The 13,134-nt window shown below is 43.5% G+C and overlaps 1 protein-coding gene across 1 annotated transcript in view; it reads right to left on the bottom strand.

Moving 5' to 3' along the window:
- Positions 1-1,518, bottom strand: part of ZHX2 (zinc fingers and homeoboxes 2) — a 7,980-nt gene extending 6,462 nt beyond the window's left edge. The window contains exon 1 of the mRNA XM_009997475.1: positions 8-1,518. Coding sequence (XP_009995777.1) covers positions 8-1,518 — 1,511 coding nt within the window. The remainder of the gene's footprint in view (positions 1-7) is intronic.
- Positions 1,519-13,134: the final 11,616 nt, after the last annotated feature.

Raw genomic sequence — 13,134 nt, 5'->3', positions numbered from 1 at the left:
TTTCCCTAAAGCATCGGCAGGGATATGCACAACACCCTTTTGACTTCTGTACCTGTGGTCACTGAACCACTTCTTGATCTCACTCCTGGAGAGACCCGTGGCCTCTATCAGCCGGTAGACTTCTGCATCATCAGGAAACTGGCTTGCCATGAAACTGGCCTTCAGCTCTGCTATCTGCTCCTTGGTCTTTTTTCGCTCACTGGCAGGTGCCAGTGGTACAGCAGTCAACTTGGCAGGAATCTCAGGCACCTGAACTACGTGAGGACGCTTGGCCTCTGGGGCACTTGATAATGTCTGTATTGTCCTCTTTTGCCCCTGGTTTGGGGCAACAGCAAGTGTAATTGGTGAACAGGAAACTGTTGAACCATTTGACACTGGAGTCAAAACCAGACCGGTCTGGCCCAGTATCTGACAAGGCAAAGCTGTCTGGATGATGGGCTGGGGCATTTTTGCAGTTGTCAAAGGAGCTGGCAGGACGGTGATTGTTTGGGGAACTGCCTGGATAGTGCCATTGAACATCTTCTTTCTTGCCTCCTCCACTTCTTCAGGAGACCAACTTATACCATGCTTCAAACGTTGCGTAGCAAACCAGATTCGGATTTGTTCTTCTGGATGTTTGGATGCTGCTGTCAACCACGATAGCTCTGCTTGTGTCGGGTAAGGAAATTTATTAAAGGAGTTGATCATGGTTGCATTAGTGTCCAGTGCAGAGTTGTATTTGGTACTGTTCAGAGGTACCGGGACCTTGGGGACAAGGTTAATATTTGGTGGTAGCTGTACAGAGGGCATAACGTGGGCTAAGACATCATGGAGAAGGTCTCCATTTATACAAGCAATAGCTTCAGTGGCTTCAGTTATGATGCGGGGGAGAGCACCATCCATATGGTTTTCCGTAACTCCCTCTTCTGGCTTTTTGGGACCCTTCTTGGTTTCCGCTTTAGGCTTTCCCAGTTTCATCACTGGTGTTTTACTTGCACTAATTGCCCCGTGAAGGGAATCATCACACTCTGCATTTTCTAGCCCACTGCTTGTGACAGTGACATCGTTTGCAGTGGCCTCAATGGACTGCTCCAAAACAGTCTGATTATTGCGTTTAATTAATTTCAGTTTAAAGTTAGTCTCTCCTGGGTGGTATTTTGTGTTGTGGTCAGATAAAGAATCGTATTTTTTGGTTGTGAAGTTGCATTCAGCACAGACGTAGAGGGGGTTGAGAATGACATTTGGGTGCTGAGTGTCAACGTGCTCTGTAAATTCATTTAAGTTTTGTGTTGAGTAAGGGCAGTATTTACACTCATAACCACCCTGGGGCTTCTTAGAGGGATTTTCAGTTGGGGGCTTTGCCTCAACCACTTCGCAGTCTTTGACTGAGCTTTCTGAAGGCCAACTTTTTTTAGAGTCCTGCTGCAGGGTGCCAGCCCCCTTCTCTTTAGGAGCCTCTGCGCCCTCAGCACCTTCCTGCTCCGTGACTTCAGAAGCTCTCACCATACAGGGTGTGGTTGACTTCCTTTTGCTAGCCATGGCAGCCCCTGGCAGTGGGCTGTCGTCCCAAATGGTGACTTTTTTTTTTTTTTTTTGACAGAGTGGGCAATCAACTCAATAGATCTTGCAAACAACTCCAACCTTTCTTGACTACTTTACTCTGTTTTGTTTAATGAAGAATTTCCACCTTGGCTGTGACCATCAGCTCCGCCAGTAGACCTGTCAGCTGCATGACACCTGTGAAACAGAGTACACATTGTTAGGCACTTATCTATAAAACACAGATCTAGCAGAAAGCCACAGCACAATATATGTCCTTTTACAAGGCCATTTTGGACAATGCTGAACTCTTTCTCCCCTTTGTCATCAACTTAAGAGTCAGAAATCTCCCCACAAAGCATAAAAGCAGTGGGTAACTCACAATGAAGTGTGCCACAGGTAGAAAATGGCTTTGAAACAAATAAAATGAACAGAGAGAGGATTTTAATCTCGACTAAACTCAATGTGTTTAGCTGGAAAAGAAAGAAGATGCTTCTATAAATACCGCTTCTCTTTATAGAAGCTGCAGTTTCTATTAATTATTATTTTGAAGCCTGAAGATTTGAAATTGAGTGTGATTTATATTAAACTTAATTACTTCCCACTGTCACTTACCTTGTAAATATGTCTGCTAAATGATTGTGGTTACTAATGATGGGTAATTTCTAAATAAAACTATTGGGTCTGCCTTGGTTGTAAAAGTAAAGGCAGAAAGAAGTGTTAATTGAAATCAACATTTTTAAAGGTCTGTGTCTTGACAGGAGGTGGGTTCAAAGAAACTGCAGCAGATCTATGGAGGCCCATCAAGTCTTTTCTGGAACAAAAGCTTCCTTAAAATACCACTTTTCACTCAGTATTGACAGATGTAGCTAGCAAAGGTCACAGAAGCTCTTAGAACTCTTTTAAAAAAGATGCCTTCCTGTGACCCTGCTGATATTCCCGTCAAACCCTGATATGCGCATATCACTGCCTAGAGAATAAAAGAAAAAAAATCAGGTTTTAAGCAAGATTCATATGTTGAAGTGGTTTTGGAAGTTCCCAAATATAAGATATCTATAAAACACATTTTTAAAAGGTTCTGAGATCAACATCAGTCAGCACAACCACAAAGGAAAACCACAGCAGCTGTCTCATGATCTACCTGCACTCATTGGGATGCATGGAAGGAGTGGAATTTAACTGTCATAGCAGTCATCAATGAAAACAAACTGATGACAATTTCCTGTTTGAGAAGATGCCTTTTCTAACCAATGCTTAACTTGAATTTGCTACTCTTCCCAATCAGACAAGTTTTGGATTTGTAATACATCCAGGCCCAATGAAAAAGACCCAAAACTCTTCTACAGACAAGGAGTCTTTAGCATGAGCAGAGTAAGTCACTAGGGTTTACAAACTGGAGGAAGATGGAAAGTGGACATTTGCAGAGCAGACCTGCATTGATTTTTGTAGAAGTGTATTAGATGAAGATCTAATGAAAGATGTCCCTGCCATGCCAGAGGGTTTGGACTAGGTGATCTTCAGAGGTTCCTTCCAAAACCAATTCTGTGGTTCAATGATCTCATGTCTAACCAAACACAGATTTTCTTATTGTGAAACTTGTACCTAATAAGCTGCATCCAGTGCCCAGCAGATGTGAAGACCAAATAAGATAAAATCCCACTGCAGATACATCTGAACCCACCCAACATGAGCAGACAGTCCATAACCACCTCAACCTCTCTCTTGTGCACTGGCATGAGAGCCAGAAATAGTTGTTGTAAAAGCAGCTGCTCACTTCTCAGTTCTGTTTGCAGCTGATGAATACTCTGCAAGTCTCTAGAGTGTATTTCTGCTACTCTGCCTGTCACAGGTCATACCACTCCTGTATATACAGCAATCCTAAATGCCAGAGGAAGCAGCTCCAACTGGGAAATGAGTCATGATGGCAGCTTCCAGCTCCATGTACTCAAAACTCAGCATGAAGCAACTCTCCATATATGAAACACTTCATACCCAAATGCTCCACGAAGCACCTTCTTGTGAAATGCAAGCTGTGAAGCACTAAACACAGAGCATGGTGGAGATCCTGTGCACACCTTGTTACACTGCAGATGTGCCAGTGTGACCACCCAGTGCTCCGCATTCACCATCACCTCCACACCTCCCAGCCCTGGTGGAGACTGGGGATGCTTGCACATACTTGCTCTGTTTCAGTGAAGTCCTGGAGCAGCCGGTTGACTTTCAAGGGTGCATTTAAGCTTCAGGCATTTATCTGGAAAATGGGGCATCTCTGCTCAGCTCCATGGAGGAGACATGGGGCTGTCCATGTGCTTATGGCTCTGCCTCAAGCATCTGGCTCAGTCAGAATGATATGGTGCCATTTTGCTCTAACTTGGGACCACCAAAATTATCATCATCATTCCTCAAAGCAAGCACCTCTGAGCCAACATCTCCTCTTCTGATTTTTTTTTCTTTTCCCTTTTAATAATAAGGCAAGCAGATGAACAGTGGAAGAAATGGTGCCTGGTTTTCTACAGATTTGTGCTGACTAAACTGGATTACACTGAATATTCTGCTATTTCCACATATTCCTTCAAAATTCCCTTCAAATTCCCCTCACAATTGTCCTCCTGCAGAGTATTTTGGCTGTGATCTGTAGCTTGTGTCCCACTGCACACAGGATCAGAAGTTAAGAGATAAACATGCAACTGTCCAAAGGCCACCCACTTTTAATGATGCCTGCAGAGAATTAGTTATCTTTGAAGCTTCTTCTTTTGTAACAAACCTGACTGAAATGGACCAAAAGATGTGAGAAGGGAGCAGAATGGGCTGTGTTAGCCTGGCTGTTGCTGGAAATAAGGTGAAGGTGGTCAGGTCACCTCTCTCTACACTGCAGATCTCACTGCACTTGAGACTGATTTTCATGGATGAGGGGAGGTACAAAGTAGGGCCCTGGGAATATGTGGAGGAGAAGAGGATGTAGCCAAGACTCCCAGGATACTCCTCTGTGGCTTGTTCTCCCTCCCAGATACAGCTGCACCTAATGGTCTGCTCTGTTTCCAGTGAACGACCTTCTGCAAAAGTCATGTGGCAATATCAGCAGAAGGAAGAAAAATAAAAAGACATTAAAGACAGAGCAAGGCTCACTTACATTTCACTGAATTCCACCACCCTCCCAAGGAAGAAAGAGATAAAACCAAAAAAGATAGAGGAATGGGATGGGAGACAGTGGAGAATGAGAAACAGCTAGGCTGTATCTTTGAATCAACCAAAAGTTTCTTAAAAGTCAGACTATAAGTTTTGAATTCCCCAATCTCTGGAAGCTCAGTGAGTTCTATGCCACATTAGGTTGCTGGGCTGAGCTCCCACACCTCGTGATGACACAGGGATCAGGCCCAAGCAAAGATACTCTGATACATAAGAAGGGTAAGGTCCCTCCAAAACAGATATAAATGGGTAGATGGATGAAACATTCTGCCTGCTACCATTTTACTAGAAAATTGTACAGTTTGTTCCTCCTGTTTCTCTTGCATGTCCTATTCTATAGAGTGTTTTTCTGTATTTCTAACTACTGTTTGGTAACTCCACACTCTGAATAGTTTTTCTGCTACATAAGAATAATTAATCACTGTATAAATCAAATCCAAGTGAAATGTTTCTTTTTGGAGGGTCAATAACAAACCAAGTAAGGTTCAGTCCAACACATGCAATTTTGGGAAGCATGGGAAGACCATGACCAGTCAGAGATCATCTTTGTCCCTTCAATCTGTGTCCTGAAAAGAGGGGGAGGAAACAAGACCCAACACTTGGGTGAGTGAGGAGAATTTACTGGGACCTCCAAGCCATGGCTCCTCCAGGACCTGGGTAAGGGTGTCATTTGGGATAAATCAATACACAGTTGCTGTGGAGGATGGAACGTCACATGGCATCTCCAGGAGCCACAAGGTGCACATTTGCCATGTCCCATCTGAGGACATGAGAGAAAGCACCAAGAGCAACTCACAGCTTTCAAAGGTGAGCTGCTCACTCAAACATAAAAGCCTCAGTGGACAGCTTTAAATAAACAGTGTGGCTCTTGACAAAGCTGCTAAATTACTCCAGCTCCTAAGGAGAGAGTTGGGTCTCCTGGTAGGTCACTCTGCTGGAGCTCAGCTGACAGAGGAAAATGCAAAACTGATCCCACAAACCTCTGGATTTCACCTGCAGATGGTTGATCCTTCAGCCAGTGATGACCCCCAAAATTTGGTGTGAGGGAGAGAAGTGACCCCTCAGCAACAGCCAAGGCTTAGCAGCCAGCACCTTGTGATTGGAACCTGAGCTACACCTCATCTGAGCTGTATCCATGGCACACGCGACCTTTCAAGGACAACATTCACAGCTGGTGCTCAACAAATGGGCCTGCACCAGGGACAGGACAACCTCTATCCCTAAAGCTGGCCTGCTTCACTGTCTATGTTTCATTACAGATGGGACTGTGGAGAACTGACCTATTTTGGCTGCTGCTGCAGTGGGGTGGCCACAGATGTGGGGTGCAGGGCTGCTGCTGGCAGCTACCCTGGGAGCAGTCCCTGGACATGGACAGGGAAGGCTTGTTGTGCCATGCTGCTGGAGGATGAAACAAGTAAAACCACCTAGGTTTTTTTTTGTTTGTTTTTTGTTTTTTTTTTAAAAGATGAGCAAACTCACAAAGCAGCAAAAGGCAACCAGGTGAAAAACAGAAGTGCTTGTCTCTGAGCAAACAGCTGCCATTGTGAACAAGGTCCAAACCAAACTGCAGAGAGCCCCTGTGCAGGAAGAAGAGCTTTTGATTTACTTTGCTTCAGCAAAGCCTTCCAGGATGGGAATTTACAGGTCAGAAGCAACATGTTCTTATAAACCTGCCTTCCCAAAAGTGCATCACAGCAGTTACAAGCAAGGCTCTTATCTGTTTTTTGTTTTTTTTTAAATCTCTGAAATTTGTTTAGTTAATGAAATAATCCAGTCACAGTCCTGTGATCTTTCAAACCCCTGTTAAAAGGGCTCTGGAGCATCCAATGTGAGAATGAGATGGTATCTAATCTGGCAACTTCATGTGTAACTGAGGAAATGACACATTATCTACCTGGTTGCCTGGCCTCAAACTGGAGAAACTGAGGGGAATCACACAGGGAAAACAAACCATGCCTTTAAGCCTAGCTGGGACTGGAAGATGTTTGCCTGTGTAGCAATGCCACCTTCTAGCAGGAAAACACAACTGTATAGCTCAAGCAAGTGGCTGGAAAAAATAACCCAAAAAGCTTTCTCTTGCTGAATATTGATATCTTTTCATTCTCTGACATCTTTCCCTTGTGTGCATAGCTAGCTTGATATTTCTCCTTCTGCAAAAAAGCAAGTATTTGGGTAGAGACTGAACTCCTTTTCTGCAGTGCTGTTCCCACACAGGCTCCTCCGAGGTGGTGGTAAAGTGGGAATTTTCCATGGCAGCTGGGACACAGCCCAGTTGCACAAAGCATCAAACAAATCCCTGTAAGTGATGGCTGGGGAAGTGGTAGGACAGTGGAGAGACAGGGTGAGATGCTGTCTGTCTTGTCTCATACCCCAGAACACAAATGAGTCTGAAAAAGGCTGTCCAAAGACAATCAAATTTGAAGGGATGTCAAATTAAAAAAAAAAAAGGAAAACATTAACTTTGGCAGAAAGAGAAAAAGCAGACCAGAAAAACAGTAATACAACAGAGGCTGAAACAGGTTGAACCTCCATCCAGTGAAAATGGATCTTTACTTTTCACAGATATACCTTGATTTTTTTCTTTATAGAAACAAAAGGCAAAATACCACCGCCACAAAAAAACCCAGAAAGTAAAACACTTCAGTGACACTTACATGACTTGTCTGTAAATACTTTCTTACTTTTAATCTCACTTCATCATTTGCTTTGCCCTGTGCTAGCAAAGGCTTCCCAACACTTGGCTGCATCCAAAAATGAACAGCAGGAAAACCACCACCACAAGGATACCTGCAAATCAGTGCAGAAATATAAGGGGTTTGATTTGCAAGAGCCAGCTGATGTTTAAAGAGGATGGAAGCATTTTATTGCTTTGCTTCTCAGGAATTCAGTCTCCATGAACAGCATCTTTGATCCACAAGACAAGCAACAGTAAATTATGCCTTCACAACCAAACTAAAGCAAAAAACAAAAAAACCCCAAAAAACCCAAACCTCCCTAGCTCCCCAAAAACTCTACCCTGTGTCTGAACATGATGTTTAGTACTACAAAGGTGCAAACCTCTCCTTACAGCTTTTCCATGCTCCTTCCCCAGCTGGAGGAGCAGTGATGGTAACACAGGAGGTGCTCAGCACCAACTGAAGCTCACTAAAAAGGACTTGTTGAATAAGTCTTTCAGTCCCTCTTATTTTTTTGGATACTACCCCACTTTGCAAGTGGATCTCAGCAAAACTGTAATGTGGATGTCACAACACTACCCTCAAATGCCAGCCAGGCCCTGCTGCCCACTGCCTTGTGAACACCACAGACTGCTTTTAAAGCAGAGACACCTCCTGCACCACTTTTTACCTGAGCTGAAGAATTTTCCACCCCTCCCAGAACATAAAACCAACCACACCACAGTGCTGCATCTCTTCTGCATCTTTTCTGCATCTCAGTGGATCCATTCATTTCTGGCTAGGTTCAGTGATTGTTCCCTTCCTCTCATTACCTCCCAAGCTTGTGGGTCCCTGGCTCCTCCAGGACTCAAGAGCAGGTGTCTCTGGGAGCATGTCTGCTTTTAATGCTTGACTCCAACCTGTGTGGCTGCCCAGAAGTCATGCCCATGGAGTTTAGAGCAGAAATTAATTGATGTGACTTGGCAGCATCATAACTCCCCCACGACCATCTACTCTTCATCCATGAAGGCTGCAGCAATGAAAACATGTGCAGCACAGAGCAAAGCTGTCATCCTGCTCCCTACCAAAGGTGCTGGACTAACATTCATTAATGCTGTGGTAATATTATTCTCCTACTTTTGAAAGGATGAGAGGAGATTTGAGATACACATTTCATGGTGCACAAAAATAACATGCCAAGGGTGATGTTTTTCCTTCCTTACAACTGTTTTTAGCATGCAGCTGCTACAGTAATATCAAAAAGCACATCAGCTAGCACAGCAAAAAAATGCTGTTGCTCTCCACTGTGATAAAACACTTAAAACATTGCTTAATTATATGCAGGAGAATAAGCAGAAGCAAACCAGGGCAAATAATTCCTGCATGATGGATCAGGACTGTGATGATTTGCAAAAGAAAACTACAGAAAAGCAGTGAACTACAGAGCAGAGCTTTTACAACAGCATTTAAGTCACAGCAGCCACTTCTGCTGTTCTTTGTAAGCTGAATAAAACACAATTAATGGGGAGGTATACAGATCATTACAGCAATAATTTTTGCTGACATGTGAAAAAAAAATTTGAAAGTGCTATACATTTTCAATTTGTGTGTGTCAGTGTAGACATTTCTAATTAGAAAAAACTTCCACACAGATGTTTGAAGCAGGGCACTGTGACCATGAATTTTTTGTCTATGGAGAAGCAGCAATTGATACTTTTTCTTTAAGTCTCACACCTTTCAAAGGCAATCAGCAAACCAAAACTGCCTCCAAGATTCCTGACTCCCTCAGCAGTGTATCCTGTGAAACAGGATATTAACATGTCTGTGAATGGGGGCAGAAGCCAACCCAGTGCACATCCTGCTTCTGCCTTACGCCCCTACAGTACGCTTGGCTAGAGACTGCAAAAATAAATAGATAAAACAAAAATGTGGCATTTTGGCAAAGATGGGCTGAGAGTAAGATGAAATAGGGTTTCAAAAGGCATCTACAGTAGTAGAAAACCCTGGAGAACAGTGTGTCTAAACCAACCCACATGAAAGCTGCCTCTTCATGTTAACAGCTCAGCTGCAATGTGACCACTGTGTGGAGATAAAGAAAAGTATTCTGGAAAACACAGGTATTCTGGAAACAAGCCCCTCTGTAGACTTCCCCAGAATAGGTTGTGTCAGGCAGTCCTGTGCAATAGGTATATCTCAGAATATACCTCTCACAGGCTACTCTTTTGTACCAAAATGTTCTCATTCATGCTGCTGCAAAGCCAAAGATATGGGAAAAACGGTGAGTTTTCTGTGCTGCACATTATATGAAAGCAAGTGGCCAACCCCTTCCCAGACAAGGGGAAACTGAACATCCTGTGCTGTGAATTTTCTATTATAAAGTACTAATCTGCAATTGCTGGCTTTTTTTTTTTTTTTCTCTTTTTCAATGCAGACTTAAGTTTAGTTTCTAAAATCTGGGTTAGGCCTGATTTTAGCTTTTTTTTTCTCTCTGGAAATAGAATAATCTACCCAGGATGAAAAACATTACCTTACATGCTGGTTCATGTCCTGAACCAATATTTATATTGTAGCAACGGCCCCTTGGCCCATACAAAATGGTGGCCTTAATCTCAGGTCTAGCCAGAGATGATGACCATCCAGGAGGACATGCACTGGAGTGGATGGGGCAATGATGAGGAGGAGGAAGAGCACCAGGGTGCTGAGGTGGGGCCAAAATCCAGGTTGTCTTCCTTCCCAGCCACTCCTTTCTCCTCCCAAAAAAGTGCTGGCAACCCACATCTTGCACACAAAATGAAACGTACGCATGTACAACCATAACTGGCACACAAAACTGCAGCTCCCACTGGTTTCTGAAGTTGGCACAGCCCAGGAAAAGCTTTATTCCTTATAGTGTGGGTTTTGGTCAGAGGCACCTGCTTCTGAGTCTTCCTGAACCCATAGCTTAGCTGATGTCCTCCACCAGTCACTGATGCCCAGCAGCAGAAAGGGATCCAAAATCCCAGTGGCATCTATGACTATGCATGGTCAAAACCCGAAAGTTGCTGATGGGTGCCCTCCTGGGGCCTCTATCTGTCCTTTGGGAAGGAAAAATATGAACTGACCTCTTCTAAGCAAGGTGTAAAATACAGCTGGATACATCAGCAGATGTTCTCAACAGCCACAGGAGGGCTGAACCTCTATCCAGTGCCCTCCACTGGTGGCTTCCAGGGGCAGTGAGCTCCAAAGATTAGTCACATTCTCTGTCAAAATTAACTGGTGGTATGTTGACTCCTGGGGTGGGTACTTGCATGTTCATAAGAGAGAAATAAAGACCAACAGATTTCTTAAGAGAGAAATAGAAACACTATAAAAACATTCATTCTAATTAGTTTAATTACTTGTCTGTGCAGCTCACTGCATCCTTGTAATTGGACTGGATTAAAGTCACTGGATTTAAGCAATTCCTCATATTGCATTTTTATCCTGCACCATGTGGTGGGAAGATGAGAAACTCATAGGCACAAAACAAAAATGATCTGTAGACATCATCTTTAGCTAGGTGGGTAAAACCTGGATATAGCCACCTTTGTTTTTATGCAGGAAAATACAGCTTATTCTGTTTGAATATTCAGCTTAATTTCTTTCCAGGTATGTTTTTAAAGATTGAATTTTTCTAGGAAGGGAGAAGTGTTAAAAGAAGTACTCTTCACTTAAACAACTTTTAAGCAATAATTTCCTTTTTGTTAAGATCAAACATCTTAACAGTAATGTCTGATCCCCTTTATCCTTTGTGTCATCATTCCATGACACTGCCACCTAGATGGGGTACAGTTGCATAGATTTTACTTATTGCTATGCATTTTGTGTATTATTATATGTTCTCTCTCTTCAGATTCGTTGTTATTACAGAGACATTATCACGATGCCTCCAAAGCAGGAAGAAAATGGATTATGACAGAATCAAGATATTTGATTGCTTTACTTCATGTGCTTACAAAACTTAAGTAGACAAGTTTTCCTGCTTTAGTGCTTCTCACACCGCTGGCCTGCCTCAGCAAATTTTTCTGCTCTGGGAACCACAGTACCCTGCCTTTAGTCAGCTGAAAGTCAATTATTTTCAAGTAAAATTATCAAGGCACTCACAAACCCTTTTGCAGGTAAACTGCAAAGGGAAAACAAAGTAAAAGTCACATGTACATTCTGGCTGCCCCTCTTGCATGGCTGAATGGTAGAAATAAGCTCTAACTTTCTAAAAAAAAACAAAACCAAAGCCTTTTGTTTCTCAAGAAGTAGCCCCTAAAGCCCTGCATGCCTTGGCTCAGGCAGCACATCACACCCATCACAGCAGGAAACAGAGAGAGAAGCACCCAGAGAACCTGATGGAGGGGAAGGAGTGAGGGCTGAGGCCATGAGATATTTGGTCACCCCTTCTCAGGAGGTTTTAGATATAAAAGAAAGAGAAAGAGAAGAAATTAATGTAACCAGGATGTCAGGTCTGAACAAGACAGGAAATACATGCAGACTATTGGCCTGCCTGGCCATCACCATGTGTCCAACATGGAGAGCATCCCTTGCACCAGACTCATCCAACACAACAGCAGCACTGAAGGAGTCTACAGAGTTCCCAAAAGAAACAGAGGAGCTCAACCATTAACACAAAACATTAGTAGCTTGTGCGTGTGTCTGTAGCTACACACCTCCCCCTTTGACTCATTCACAATGTATTAGGAAAAACGCAGATGGTTTGTGCTTTATAAAGTTGATGAGTCACTGCACCTTTTTCCTTTCTACCCCCAAGGGCTTCTCTGTGTGTCTTCATGTTCCCCATGATGAGTGCAGATGAAAGGATGAAACACTACAAGCAGACTAGCGTAACATCCCCCTCCCACAGGATGGTTTTAACCATGGTAAAACACCACTATTCTTCTCTCCTGTCCCCACTTCCCTGTACACTCACTTCTGCTTTGGTGAACTTGATGACTATCACCTCAAGTCATCCAGACTGATGCTGCTCATGAAGTCTGAACTTTCACACTGCCAGGAAAAGCTTTGGGACACAATAACTTCCTCTTCTAAAATATTAGGTCTAGCTTAGAATTCTAAGACCTAAACATATTCACTTCCTGAATGGAAAGTTCTGAGCTATTGTGCCAGACGCTACCAAGGAAGCCCAAAAGCTCATTTTGGGGTACAAAAAAGCATCTTGGAGCCCACCACACTGATTGCTTGCCCAGTAATGCAACAGAAACATTCACCTTGACATTTTCAGAAGAAGGAATTTCAACACACCTGCTTTAAAACCAAACCAGCCTGGGAAACAGTCAGCTGGATTTTCACTCAAACACCCAGTGTTCTCCAGCCTCAGCCAAAGAATATAAAACAAATCTGATGTCAGAGGTGCTTCAAGACAGCTCCAATTTTAAGCACATGAACATTCAGCCATTGGCTGACTCATATGGTTCAATACCCTGATGAACCAAGGAGGCAGACCTCAGGCATCCCACATCAAAATGCCGTGTTTCTGTCTTGGGGTGCAAACAGACACCCATGCCTGCACTGCTGCTGCTCGGGGCAGCACGCTGCAGATACCTGTGCCCATGGCCAGGTTGTATCCCCCACTCACCAGCCAAATTTAGATGAATGACCTTAAACTGCTGGCAGATGATGCACGTGTGTTTCCCAACATTGATCTCTACTTAGGAGAATCCAGTGATACAGATGAACACCTGTATTGCTGGGAAAATACACCTACTTCCTCAAAGTCAATTCAGTTTCCTCCAACCACAGCTGATGCCCA

The sequence above is a fragment of the Chaetura pelagica genome, unplaced genomic scaffold (assembly GCF_000747805.2).
Source record: "Chaetura pelagica isolate M959 unplaced genomic scaffold, ChaPel_1.0 scaffold1, whole genome shotgun sequence".
NCBI classification, from domain to species: Eukaryota; Metazoa; Chordata; class Aves; order Apodiformes; family Apodidae; genus Chaetura; species Chaetura pelagica.
Note: the sequence above shows the minus strand (reverse complement) of the source record. Positions and strands in the feature narration are given on the sequence as shown.